Source organism: Hevea brasiliensis, chromosome 16 (assembly GCF_030052815.1).
Source record: "Hevea brasiliensis isolate MT/VB/25A 57/8 chromosome 16, ASM3005281v1, whole genome shotgun sequence".
Lineage (NCBI taxonomy): Eukaryota > Viridiplantae > Streptophyta > Magnoliopsida > Malpighiales > Euphorbiaceae > Hevea > Hevea brasiliensis.
In genome coordinates this window covers 52,440,275-52,454,286 of record NC_079508.1, presented here as the reverse complement: position 1 = coordinate 52,454,286, position 14,012 = coordinate 52,440,275, and the positions used below count along the sequence as shown (strand labels likewise).

At 36.5% G+C, this 14,012-nt stretch overlaps 1 protein-coding gene across 1 annotated transcript; it reads left to right on the top strand.

Moving 5' to 3' along the window:
* Positions 1 to 10,237: 10,237 nt before the first annotated feature.
* Positions 10,238 to 13,820, top strand: LOC110670476 (low affinity sulfate transporter 3). The gene is made up of 12 exons (XM_021832538.2): positions 10,238 to 10,587; positions 10,664 to 10,712; positions 10,803 to 11,010; positions 11,120 to 11,294; positions 11,514 to 11,579; positions 11,672 to 11,902; positions 11,988 to 12,114; positions 12,211 to 12,497; positions 12,953 to 13,146; positions 13,234 to 13,322; positions 13,412 to 13,488; positions 13,581 to 13,820. The coding sequence occupies exons 1-12, from the start codon at positions 10,267 to 10,269 to the stop codon at positions 13,719 to 13,721; spliced, it is 1,965 nt and encodes a 654-aa protein (XP_021688230.2). The 5' UTR covers positions 10,238 to 10,266; the 3' UTR covers positions 13,722 to 13,820.
* The last annotated feature ends 192 nt before the right edge of the window (positions 13,821 to 14,012 follow it).

Below are 14,012 nucleotides of genomic sequence, written 5' to 3'. Positions count from 1 at the left end.
TCTTTTTATTCTTATTTTATTTTGATTAAAAGATTTCTAAGAAAAATTAAAATATTTTTACAAATATAACTTAAATTATAAATCAATAAAATTTTCCTCTAATTTTTTCCTTTAAGTCGCTCTAAAATCGCTTCCAAATCGTCATTCAAACTGTTTTGAACTGTCATTTTTTGAACCGTCTCTTAAATTGTTTTAAACCGGAGCTCGAACTGGAATCGGCGGTTCCGGAACCATCTTCCAAACCGTCTCATGATGGTTTGGTTTAGGTTCATGATTTTATTGAACCTGAACCGGCGGTTCAGGAACCGTAACCGACGGTTCCTCAACCGTGGCCACCCCTATCTCCACTCATTGGCAATGTCAATACAGGAGCTGTAGTTAAACATTCCTTAAGCTTTTGGAAACTTTTCTCACACTCTTCCGACCAGAAGAACAGGACATTCTTTAGAGTCAACTTGGTTAGAGGAGTTGCTATTCTGGAGAAATTCTGCACAGAGCACCTGTAATAGCCTGCTAGGCCTAGAAAACTCTGCACTTCTGTGACTGTAGTAGGCGTAAGCCAATCAGTTACTACAATTTTCTTGGGATCCACTTGGATTCCTACACTAGAAACTACATGTCCCAAAAATGAAATGTTTCTAGCCAAAACTCATATTTTGAAAACTTAGCATACAACTGATTCTCCCTTAATGTCTGCAACACCATCCTCATATGCCATACATACTCTTCCTCTGTTTGAGAATACACTAAAATATCATCTATAAAGATAATGATGAAACAGTTTAGGAACAATACAAACACTCTGTTCATTAAATTCATAAAGGCCGCTGATGCATTAGTGAGTCCAAAAGACATCACCAGAAACTCATAATGATCATACCTAGTCTTGAATGCTATCTTTGGCACATCCTTACTTCTGATCCTTAGCTAGTGATAACCTAACCGTAATTCTATTTTTGAAAAGTACCCTGCTTCTTATCTGGTCAAACAGGTTATCAATATGAGGAAGTGGATATTTGTTCTTAACTGTCAGTTTATTCAACCGTCTATAGTCAATACATAACCTTAAAGATCCATCCTTCTTCCTCATGAACAGAACAAGAGCACCCCAAGGTGATGTGCTTGGCCAAATGAAACCCTTATCTAGAAGTTCTTGTAGTTGTTCCTTCAGTTCCTTTAACTCTGCTGGTGCCATCCTGTAGGGTGGCATAGAAATAGAGTTTGTACCCAGTACAATGTCTATGCAGAACTCTATCTCCCAGTCTAGTGGCAACCCTGGAAGTTCCTCAGGAAACACATCCACAAATTCCCTAAGAACAAAAACATCTTCAACACTGGCACCTTTAATAGATGTATCCCTTACTAGTGCCAAATAACCCTGACATCCACGCCTCAACATTTTCCTGGTGCTAATGGTTGACACTAGGTTGTACGAAGCCATGCTTCTGTCACCATCGAAGCTAAACTCTTCTACTCTAGTATATGAAAATACACCTTTTTATTTCTGCAATTTATGGTGGCATAATGAGTTAACAGTTAATCCATCCCTAAGATCACATTAAAATCCATCACTGGCAAAGGAACCAAGTCTGCCGGGAGGATCTTTTCATCCACTACTACTGGGCTACCCATAAAAACTATATTTACATCTATGATGTCATTAAGAAGGTAGCTATAGACAAAGGACACTCTACAGCTATAGGATTCCTACCCAATCCTAAGGCAAATACAGGGGAAACAAATAACTGCGTAGCACTCGGATCTATCAAAACACATGCCTCAAAAGAACAGATTGAAAGAATACCTGCCACCATTACATTTGAAGCTTGAGCATCCTAGTTTGTTAGAGTGAAAACTCGAGCCTGTCCTCTGCCTTGAGATGCAGAACTCTGGATCTGGCTCCTACCTCCAGATCTACCTCCAAAGCTGTGTTCTCCCTAACCACGACCCTGTTGGCTACTGAACTGGATGCCTGCCATGCTGGAAGTACCAGGGTGTAACTGACGGGGTACATTAGCAACAGAACCTTATGACCCCATCAAGTGCTCACTGAACATGAGACATTCCCTGGCAAAGTGGTCCTGCTAGCTGCATCTTAAACATCCACCAGAGATCATCAAACAAGGCCCTGAGTATACTCTGCCACATTGTGTGCATAGCTCCAAGGAAGATCCTGAACTAGACTCAGAACTACTGTAACCTAAACTCTGACCACTGTTAGAACCATAGCCTAGCCTAAACTCTCTGGTTCTGTGTCTAAAACCTGCTTTCTTGTTTCCTTTGGCCTTTCCACTGTGGTGACTCTGACTACCACCACCCATGGTACTCATGTATGGCACACCTGATGAGCCTTCAACTCTATTTTTCTTTGTTCTGCTTCCATCATCTCCCATATAACTAATTTCAATCTGTCGGGCCCGATCAACAACCACATCAAATGGCTAGTATGACAATATAGCCAAGTTTGCATACTTCCTGTTAGCTCGTTCAGGAATCTTTTCACTTTTATACTTTTTGTCGCCACTGCAGTAGGGGCATTGATGCATACATTTTACATAGTTAATTAAGTTAGATTTCATGGTCATTTTATTGATTTGTTAGTCATTTTTAATTAATTTTATTAGTCATTTTGTTAATTTTGTATAATTGTCAATTTCTGGACTAATTTGTAATTTTGCTTTTGTTTTGTAGATAAAATGGTATTTTTAAGGGACTAAAAATTAATTGTATAAGTGAGGAGTAATTTTTAGATCCAAAAGTGCTAAAATGAAGCTTGGAAATTGAAGATTGTGAAGTTACCAAAATCCACATGACTTGCTGCACAACTATGCAGTTTTTTTATAGGAATTAGAAGGAATTGAATATCTGCCAAAAAGTGCACAACTTGCTACACAGCTTGTGTAGGTTCCTTATACAGCTTCATGGAAGAGACCCTACACCTGCCGAAACTTGCACAATCGGCTGTATAACTTGTGTACTTTCATGCCTTCTCTCATGCAGCTTAACGGAAGAGACTCTACACTTACTGAAACTTGCACAACTGACTACACAACTTGCGCAACTCCTCATGCAGCTTCACGGAAGGAATTCATAGATAGCCAAAACTTGCATAACTTGTCGCATAACCTGTGCAGTCTAGTTATGCACTTTCACGGAAGCTTCAAAGCATGCAGAAACTTGCACAGGCAGCCCGCATAACTTGTGCAACCTCATGAGAAGTCTCTATAATTGCCAGATTTGCACAAGATCTTGTACAACCTGTGCATTTCTTCATAAATGAGCTCGAAAGAAAAGATTCTCCCACGTAAATTGATTACCTTACACACCATTCTAGTTTTCTTTTTTGGCAGAGAATATAAATAGAGAATTTTTTTTTACCTCATTTAAACAACAACACAGAAAAACAGAGGAGGAAAAGAAAGACATAGAAAATGGAAGAGAGAGGAAGCAGCCGACATTTGCTTTCATTCCTGCATTAGATATGAAAACTTCTTCTTTTCTTCACCATTTTCTACCTGTATTTTACTAGGTTTCTTAGTTTTTAGTTTATTTTCCAGATTTATTTCTATATTTGCTTAGAATCTTTTGTATTAAATATGGGTAGTGAGTAGTTTTCAAGGATTCTGGAGTTTGGGCATGTAATATTTAAGATATTTTATGGATTTTAGTTGGGTAATCCATATTTTATGTTTTTTTGAGGTTTCATTCATTTCTTGTGTGCTTAATGACATGCTTAGTGTAGGATCCCATTAAGTATTGTTCATAATCCTTGGTTAAAGCACCGAAAGGAGAAAACCTTGAGATAGATAATCATAAAATTGGACTTAATTAACTTAGATCTAAAAATAGACTAAGGATTAAGAAGATTAACAGATTGATTAAGGAACCTAATGGGTTTTAATTAATTTCAACTCCACAAAAGTAGGATTGAGTTAGTTAGAATACTCTTTGTCTCACTCGAAAGGGTGTTCAAAGGATTTAAGAATTAATCTCCTTGAAACCCATAATTCCCATTTGTTTAGATAACCAATTTAAAATCCTAAAATAGCTTGAATATGAACCCCTAAACTCCGGAATCATTTTATTATCATTGATTGTTAGTTGGGTTTGATTGATTAATAATTTAATTTTTGCCACACTTAATTTTAGAGGGTTTATTTCTTATAAACATAGTTGGATTCCCATTTAGGTTATTCTTAATTGAAATTGCAATTATAATCTTTAATTCCCATTCTCTTCCTTTTATTGCCTTTTTAGTTTAAATTTAGTTATAATCAGTTAACTTACATCAACCATTCAATTATCAATACAACTCTTCGAGAGAACAATATCTTATCTATACTACTTGTACGACCTATGTATTTGAGGTTGGGCCACATTAGGCATACCTGCTTAACTCCAAAAACTCAAAGGTATATTCATCCACTGATCTAGTATTTTGTCTTAAAGCCTTAAAGGCCCACTACTTCTGATCTCTAAAGCTTTTTGGCACAAACCTATTTATGAACACTTCTATAAATTGTACCCAGGATAATCCTTCAATGCAAGGAAGCACATAATCTGTCATCCACTGCTTAGGAACATGTCCCATTACATGCTGTACACACTCTATTAGTCTCCTGTCAGTTAATGACTGCTCTACCCTTGCCTATTTGTAAGAATCTAAAAACCAATATGTATCATCTGTAGGATCATAAGTACCCGGCAGCAACTTCTTAAAATTTATAATATGTTTATAAGGTTCCACTCTCTGTATTGAGGGCTGTTGCTGTTGTGGAGGGCAGACCATATATTGCGCCATTATGTTAATGGTTCTTTGTAGACCAGCTAAGGTAGCTGCCATTAGATCCATAGGACCCTAAGCCATGAAAGACTGTTCCTGTACTGGTAGCTTCTGCTTTTCTACTTGAGCAGCTCTAAGTCTCCTGCCCCATCTCCTTAGGGCAGGCCCCTCATCTTGTGCCGATACTTCATCCAGCACTTCCTGTTCTGGCGCTATGGTAGCTCTTTTACTTATACGCATTTTCTTGAAATTCAACAGTATTAGCTCATAAAAATCCAAAACATAATACTAAGTATCTCTACTAACTCATAACTACATACAGGCACATAAAGCAGAAACTAGATGCAAGGATGACAGTGCAAGGACGAACATGGATCCTATACTCCGCATGTGACCTCCTAACGAGACTCTTCTTAAAGCCTTAGACATGTATTTCCCATGAATCTAGAGCCTAAGCTCTGATACCAACTTTGTCATGACCCAAACTATAGGCCAGACCGGTACTAGGACTTGGGTCAGCATAAGGCCCCCAAAGCCCATAGTAAGCCTAATTATTTTCTAACCTTACCATAAAGCCCATGTTTTGAGCCTTTTTTTAAGAAAACAATCGGACAAAGTAGGGCTATAACTTGGACCATCCAACAGAGAGTTCTTAACTCACCCGACCTGTAATAACAAAATGTATCCATTTGGGGAGCTCAGCTCACCCTCACAATCCTTAATCAATCAATTTAATCAAATAGGAGCTCAGCTCCCTCATCCAAAATAAACATCCATCCCACACATTCACACATGCATAGTTAACAAGTTTACAATTTCAAAATAAATAATCTTTTACAGTCTCAAGCTAAATAAAATACTCCTAATACATGCTGAGTTTTAGATTTTAAATTAACAACATAAAATGTGGATACTGCAACTATAGACCTACGAGGAAGAAAGTAGGTTAATCACAAGGAAAAAGTCCTCATGTGAGATAGAAAAATGGGGTGAATAGGAGTGAGCATTCAACTTATTGAGTAAGATATTAATTTTAAGTACAATTTCTATAACTACCTAGTACTAATGCATCCCTAAGGATGAAATGCAACACAAATTAACATATTCAACTCAACTCAAATAATAATCGCACAAAGAATAATTTAGAGTACTCACACACTCAAATGTCACTTCAAAATATATACATATGGGAGCTGATCCTCTATACAGCTCTCTTAATCCAATGCCTGCCAACGAGATCAACTCGAGTCAGACTTTTTCTTAATAATCTAAATGCAAGGGTTAGTGAGATCAACTCAAAGCCATACTTGCCCCGACTTATCACAAAAAAAATCGAGCCCCAAGCGAGACTAGATTAAGCCGATCTGCCTGTCCTATCCATATCCAATACCATTACATCACACACACGCCGACACACACAGAGCTTCAAATTACCCTAAGGCGACATTCATAATAATTTTATCAATTAAAATACAACACAAGGCGTGCCTAATATTTAACTACATACATATATGTATAAGTGATACATGGGCATGCCTTGAATCATAAAATAATATTGAAATTATAAATAAAATCAATATCTACTCACAGTACACCAGAAGCAATTGTGATGATTGGGCGGAAGAGAAAGGCTGACCCGGCTCACCTAAACAATTATATTACAAATTTATCATAATCAACTCAAAACAAGACTTTAAAGAGTCAAACACATCTTAATTTATATCAAAAATCCGGTAGAGTTTTCCTTGTACCCAGAACCTACCCAACCTATAAAGTGATTCAAATAACGCTTCTAAAATGACATGTCTTAAATCCATATCTAAACAATATCATATGGCCCCTCCTGGGCTTGCTAAACTAGGAAAACTCAAGTAAATCAGAAAATTTAGCTATAAGCTGTGAAACTAATAATTTTCAAAAACCAAACAAACTAACTCTAAAAATTCTAAAATTTTGTCACGCGGTCCTTAACAGTGCTATAAAGCTATTGCAAAAGCAATTATAATTTTCTAACTATGTTGACCCCACAAGCTCAAAGGAGCATAGATTTTGATGATACCAAAACTCAACTAGAATCAAACTAACATTGTTTTAAGTGTTGTGCATCTCAAAGAAAAAGACACAAGGATTTCATGATGGATTCGTGCTTCTGAAGAAAGGATGACATTCTAAGGATAACACAGGACGAATCAAAGGAGATAAAAGAAGAAAATGTTACCTTCTAAGGCTGCATTGAAAATCAGAATTGAAGGTACATATAGTATAGAAGTTAAGTTTTATTTTTAGGATTACTTGTGAAAAGAATTGAGGAGTAAAAGTCAATGATGCTTATTTTCAATCCCTTAAAAGATTTTTCTTTTAAATATCATTATTGGCCTAAAAAGTATTTGACTATGATTTGGTGTAAAGTTTTATAGTTTTGAAAGTTATGCAGAAAAGTCTTCCTGGTATGCTAATTGGTTTGCTACTTATTTTAGTATGCTAACTGGTTTGCTATTTTCTCCAGTATGCTAACTATCTCAACTCTGCACAACATCGTAGAAAAAGACAAAATAATGGCTATTTTCTTGAAATTCATAACTGTAATGTTTAAATGAGTTCTCAAACAGTAAAAAATGTTCCAAAGCTATAAATACACCTACCTTTGGCCATTTTACACTTAATGAAAGTCTCTCCACTGTTCAAAATCATAAAAGCTTTCATTCAAAGTGCTCAAAGTGTTTTTATTGCTCATCATTGGCTTATTTACTCAACTCTTCTTTATAGATTCTGTTGTATTGAGTGAGAGTGAGTTTTAAACACATTATTATCATTTATGAGAGGTCATTCAAGCACCTATTGAAGCTTGATTGTGATAAAGTGTTTGGGATAACACTTGGTAGAAGTGTGAAGCTACTTGTAAAAGCTTTGGTGAGAAGATTTGTAAAGGGCTTTTGTCTCTTGCCTTTAAAAGAGAAGAATAGTGAAGTGAAGACTCAAAGTGGGATCTTTGAGAGAGTGGATGTAGGCTAGTTGAGCCGAACCACTATAAAAATTTTAGTGTTCATTTTCTCAACCCTTGCTCTTTACATTTATGCATTTTAACTTTATGATTGATATACTTTTGCTGATATGAAAGTTGAGGCCATTTGCTGTTGATCTTGCTGCTATCTGAGAAAATCGGCCATCGCTAAATCCATCGATATCCGGTTTAATCGCTTGTTGTTTGATCCGCTCTCGCTTAGTATATCCGTATATCGCTTCAGTTCCGTGTTAAAAACTTATCCAGATTACTGATATTTCTGATGAATGCTAATATAATTTGTTAGATCAGTATACTGATTGCATATAGCCTAACTTTGAATCAACTTGTCAATAGAGCTGTATTGTTCATTTTTTACATTTGTCAATTGAGTTGAACCTAGCTGCAATTTTCAAAGGTTTTGAGCAAGAACCGAAAATTGTTTTTAAAGTCCAACTCACCCCCCTCTTAGACATATTTTGGGACATCAAACTACTCACAAATATTTTATGAATTTTTATTCTAAACTCTTCACTAGGTAAATAAGGAAATTTAGAGTTCGGATTTATCTGTGCCAATTCTGACAGTTGGAACATGTCCGGAGCATCTGAAAATGGTGGCAAGAACTATAATTTCGACCCATATCTGAAGCGTCTTCGACAGCTCATCTGTCCAGCCTGAAAATGCTAATCCAGTTGCTGGTTAAATTTCCGCGAAACGAAGGTACCTACGCGAAGCCCACAATACTAAGAGTTAGAATATAATTTTTATGAAATTAAATAAGCACATTTAAGACTTGAAAAAATACTTGAAGTTTGTGGGACTCGCTGGATTTTCGGTGTCAAAAAAATTTAAAATTTATATCACGACGAAGCTCTCACCTAGTGGAGTACGCTGGTATATTCGAAATTTCCTTGAGGTTTCTGGTTTGGGAGAAATTTAGCCCAAAAGTCGAAATAAGATAAAACTTCTTAGGTTTAAATCAGACCAACTACTAGATGAAAATGAGCATTCTAAATGTCTTTGGAAAGTTTTCGAAGAGTAGAATAAAATGGACACAAGACCCGGTCCAATTGGTAGTCGGATTGGCTGAAATCACACCGGGAAGATGAAACGGTACGCGCGTGAGGAATGGACTTTTGGGGCGTTTTTCCTGCCAAGGGAGCAGCGGTTGATGGCGAGGTAGCTGCCTGAGGGAGCGCTGGCCAGGGGGGAGCGGGGGAGGGTGGTCAACCGGTGTGGGGAAGGGTAGAGGAGAGAGAAAATAGGAGGAGAATGGAGGGAGTCGAACGCTCGGGGGAAGAGAAAGTAAAAGAGAAATGGACTGGTTCTATTCATAGGTTTGATTCAGTTTGGTTCGATTCAAAGCACCTAAAATTCAATTTTTTACTTTATTCTGGGACTCAAAATGAGGCCCGAAAATTTTAAAAAAATTATAGAAAACTAAAAAAAAATTGTAGAGTCCAAATATATTTTTAGATTTACCACATGGTCTTTAAATAAATTTTTAAAAATCAATAAAATTTATTATCTCAATCAAACTTGATTTTAAAAATCTAAAAAATTTAAATTTAATTTTTATAATATTTAATAAAGTAAAATATTATAATTTATATATTTAAAAATTTAGGATGTTATAGATTCTATCCACAATCCTAATTAGGGGAGGGCCTTCGCCTACTCAGAGAGCAGAAGATGGCCCACTAGAGAACATGATGCTTAATTAAACTAAGAGAAAACCATACAAAAGAAAACCGAGAGAAAGGGAAAAGTTGTTACTTACTAACAAATTTTTGGAATTAGTTAGGTGTAAATCAATCTGGCTATTTTTTTTTTATTTTTTACTTTTAAGATATTGAGAATTTGATATATCATTTTTAAATGATAAAAAAGTATTTTAAAAATATTATTAATTATTTTTGAATTTTAATAATTAAAATATATTGCATTTACTTTCAATAATTTTAAATTAATAAATTTAAGAAAATATTGTTTTTAATTAAAACTAATATTAATGCTTTGTCCCACATGATTCTCAAAAGAGTCTCTGGAGGTAGAAAACTAGAAATGGCATTGGTTAGAGATGGGTTAATCCCAATTTAGTGGTTGTGAGATCGATTGCAGGTAATGATGTATGTACAAATTAAAATGAAATCGTTTGGCATACTTGTAAAGAAAGATCAAAACTTTTGACCAAAGAAAAGTTGTAGACATGTTTTGATAGAAAAGAAGAGGAAAAGGAGACATGTTGGTGTACTATATACACATTATGAGAATGATATTCATGACATTGTTACTATTATCGTTGGATACTTAAAGAGTGGAAGCACAATTGAAGCAATTTATTAAAGTGACTACTTTAATAAAAAGACTTTTTTTCTTTTTAAACAAAAAATATTCCCCAAATTTCACTTTTAATCTTTATATTTACAATTTTTGGATATATTCACTAGGAGTTCAACCAAACACTTCAGACTATACCATGGGTTCAAAGACAAGAGAGACCTACACTGTAGAGGAGCTGCAGCAGCTGGACGCAGACGTTACCGGACGGCGAGAGAGGGCACAGTGGGTGCTGAATTCTCCTGATCCACCAGGTCTATTGCACGATATTATCAGTTCAGTTAAGGACGTTGCCTTCCCTCTTGGACACACAACTGCAAAGCAAACTACCAGTAGACGTGCCGTATCATTCTTGAAAGGCCTGTTTCCAATCCTTAGCTGGGGTAGGGATTACAGATTTTCTAAGTTTAAAAACGACCTAATGGCAGGTTTAGCACTTGCAAGCCTTAGCATTCCTCAGGTATGCATACATGTCTACTCATAGTTGCTTAATGAGTACAAGGTAATGATTGTATTTCTCTTACAATTTTCTGCAGAGTATCGGATATGCTACTTTAGCAAAACTCGATCCTCAATACGGCCTATGTAAGTTGCTGAATTCAATTTTTTCACGGTATACATACAGAAATCTAGAATATTAATATTATCCCGTAACATTGGAATCCTTGGACTTAGACACCAGTTTTATTCCCCCTCTGATTTATGCTCTAATGGGGAGTTCAAGAGAAATTGCCATTGGGCCCGTAGCTGTGGTATCTATGCTGCTTTCCTCTATGATTCAGGAGATAGAAGATCCTGCAACTGACCCTGCTGCATATAGAAAGATGGTTCTAACTGTTACCTTCTTTGCTGGAATCTTCCAAGCCGTATTTGGATTGTTTAGGTACCCTATAAATATATACTTTTAAATGAAGGTTTTTTTCTTTTTAATTGAGAACATCAATAGTTTTTGCTTGTTGCTACTTCTAACTAATAGTTCATAATATGTACAGGTTGGGATTTCTTGTGGATTTTCTTTCACATGCTGCCATTGTTGGATTTATGGGGGGTGCAGCCATTGTTATTGGTCTTCAGCAACTGAAAGGGCTACTTGGGATCAATCATTTCACCAATAAAACTGATTTAGTCTCTGTCCTGGAGTCTGTTTTCACATCAATAGACCATCCGGTAAGTTCTGCTGCTCTAGTTAACAGTTCATCAATCCAGGAGACTTTCATTGACAATTCAGAGAAACATGAAGAAATCTTATCTTCTTCATTATTTTCCTAGCGCTTTTTTTCATATTGTTAAACAGAGTTTTTAAACATGTCGTTCAAGTTATGTAAATTTGATAGATTTTCACAAATTTGATATTCCTCTTTCTCCCATGTTCTGTGTTCATGACAGTGGTCCCCTCTGAATTTCGTCCTGGGCTGCTCATTCCTTATCTTCCTTCTAATTGCCAGGTTTATCGTGAGTAATTCAAAACTGCCATTACTATTTCCACATTTTGGCAATCTTTTCTGTTTCTTCAAGCAAACCTCAACTGCCTGTTCCATTTGCAGGGCAGGAGAAACAAGAAGCTCTTCTGGTTTCCAGTCATTGCTCCTCTCATATCTGTGATATTATCCACTTTGATAGTGTTCTTGACAAAAGCTGATAAGCACGGAGTAAAGATTGTAGAACAAGTCAAAGGAGGCTTGAATCCAAGTTCAGTCGGTGAAATACAACTCAAAAGACCACATGTTGGACAAGCAGCCAAAATTGGCCTCATTTCTGCCATTGTTGCTCTTACCGTGCGTATGCAAATTTTATCTCATTATCTCTAGCTTTTTTAACTTTGAAGTAATTATCTTAATATAATTTGAATATTTTCCTCAGGAAGCTATTGCTGTTGGCCGGTCTTTCGCTTCCATAAAAGGCTATCACCTTGATGGGAACAAAGAGATGTTAGCTATGGGCTTCATGAACATTGCAGGATCTCTGACTTCCTGTTATGTGGCAACTGGTGAGCCCCTCCGATCATTTCAACTCATTAACTAAGTTATCAATATAAATATTACAAATATCAATCCAATGGGTTTTGGTATATTAATTTCTGCAGGTTCATTTTCAAGAACTGCTGTGAATTTCAGTGCAGGGTGCGAAACTGTATTATCCAATATAGTGATGGCTATTACGGTGTTTTTGTCACTGGAATTTTTCACTAGGCTCCTGTATTACACTCCCATTGCAATCCTGGCTTCAATCATTCTATCAGCTCTTCCTGGAGTTCTTGATATTCATGAAGCTTACTACATCTGGAAGGTTGACAAGCTAGACTTCCTTGCCTGCGTCGGTGCTTTCGTTGGCGTCTTGTTTGCATCAGTGGAAATCGGGCTTCTAGCTGCGGTAAATCACATAATTATCTTCTTCACTTTTGGCCAAGAATCACTTAGCATATCATCTATAATCCCGATCAAGAGCAACTTGTACCAAACTTTATCAACAATCAAGTTGCGTTTTCAATAGAACTATTTCTGGATGACTTGTGGATATTCCGAGCTTAATTTGGAAGCATTCAAATTGGTGGGTTCCATCCCATAATTGAACTTGATAATTCAGCAAACAAGTTAGGTTCTGATGAGTGGGTACTCACATCTTTAGGACCTGTTGACTTCCAGAACAGCTAGTCAACAGTCATTTTCACAGCTTTGTACCCAGCATTTGCTTTGTGGGGTATGGTAGGACTTGGGAGTTGGATTTGGATATCTAGTATCTACTTTCAATTAGTTCTAAAGATCAATTAATAGTCTATATATCGTATATGCTTCTTATCGTGCATGATTTTGGGTGGATTAATGTAGGTAACCATCTCATTTGCCAAGATATTGCTAAACTCCATTCGACCAGGCATAGAAGAACTTGGAAGACTTCCAAGAACAGATACCTATTGTGAGATAAATCAATATCCCATGGCCATCAGAACTCCAGGAATTTTAGTAGTCCGTGTCAACTCTGCCCTACTTTGCTTTGCTAATGCCAACTTTGTAAGAGAAAGGTATTAGTTTTTAGGTATTTATACCCAAAGGACTCTACAGGAGTTGATTCTTTAATTTAACAATCCAGTTAACGTTGTCTATTCTAGGATACTGAGGTGGGTGACAGAAGAAGAGGATCATGTATCTAATGAAAACACAAAGGAAGGGATTCAAGCAGTAATTCTTGACATGTCCAGTAAGTTTTTGCTGCTTCAAAACAAAGAGATCAAACCGTATATTCTGCTCTATTGATCTCAGTGACAGATCAAATTTTTGTCATTGCAGATGTAACAAACGTAGACATTGCAGGAATTCTTGCACTAGAAGAGCTGCACAAGAAGTTGCTCTCACATGAAACAGAGGTGAGAAAATGAGACGTAAAAATTCTTCTAATTTCGATTTTGGGTACAAACCAAAATGACAGGGCTTTTTTTTTTCTTGTTCTTGTTTGCAGTTGGCCATAGCCAACCCAAGATGGCAAGTAATTCACAAGCTAAAGTTGGCGAAATTCACGGATAAAGTAGGAAGTGGAAGGATTTTCTTCACAGTTGCTGAAGCCGTGGCTGCAAGCATTAGCACTCCCAATAACTGTTGATGGATTTTTGTGGGCTTTTTGCTTATATGGAGAATTTTTTTGTGTAAAATTTTGTAAGATCCTATTTCTAGATATGGTTTTGAAGGATTGTGATTGTAAGCATTCTGAGCTCACGTTTGTAGCTGCTTGATGGCTCAGGAAAACAAGTTAATAGAGGGGGAAATGACAGGGGGAAATGACCGTAGAAGGGTGAATTGGAAACTAAAATTACTAAAAATGGGTGTGATGCGTAAAATTTACCAGAAATGGGTGAGAAAAGTCAGAGAGTTAAAAACGCTATTATTAGTAGCG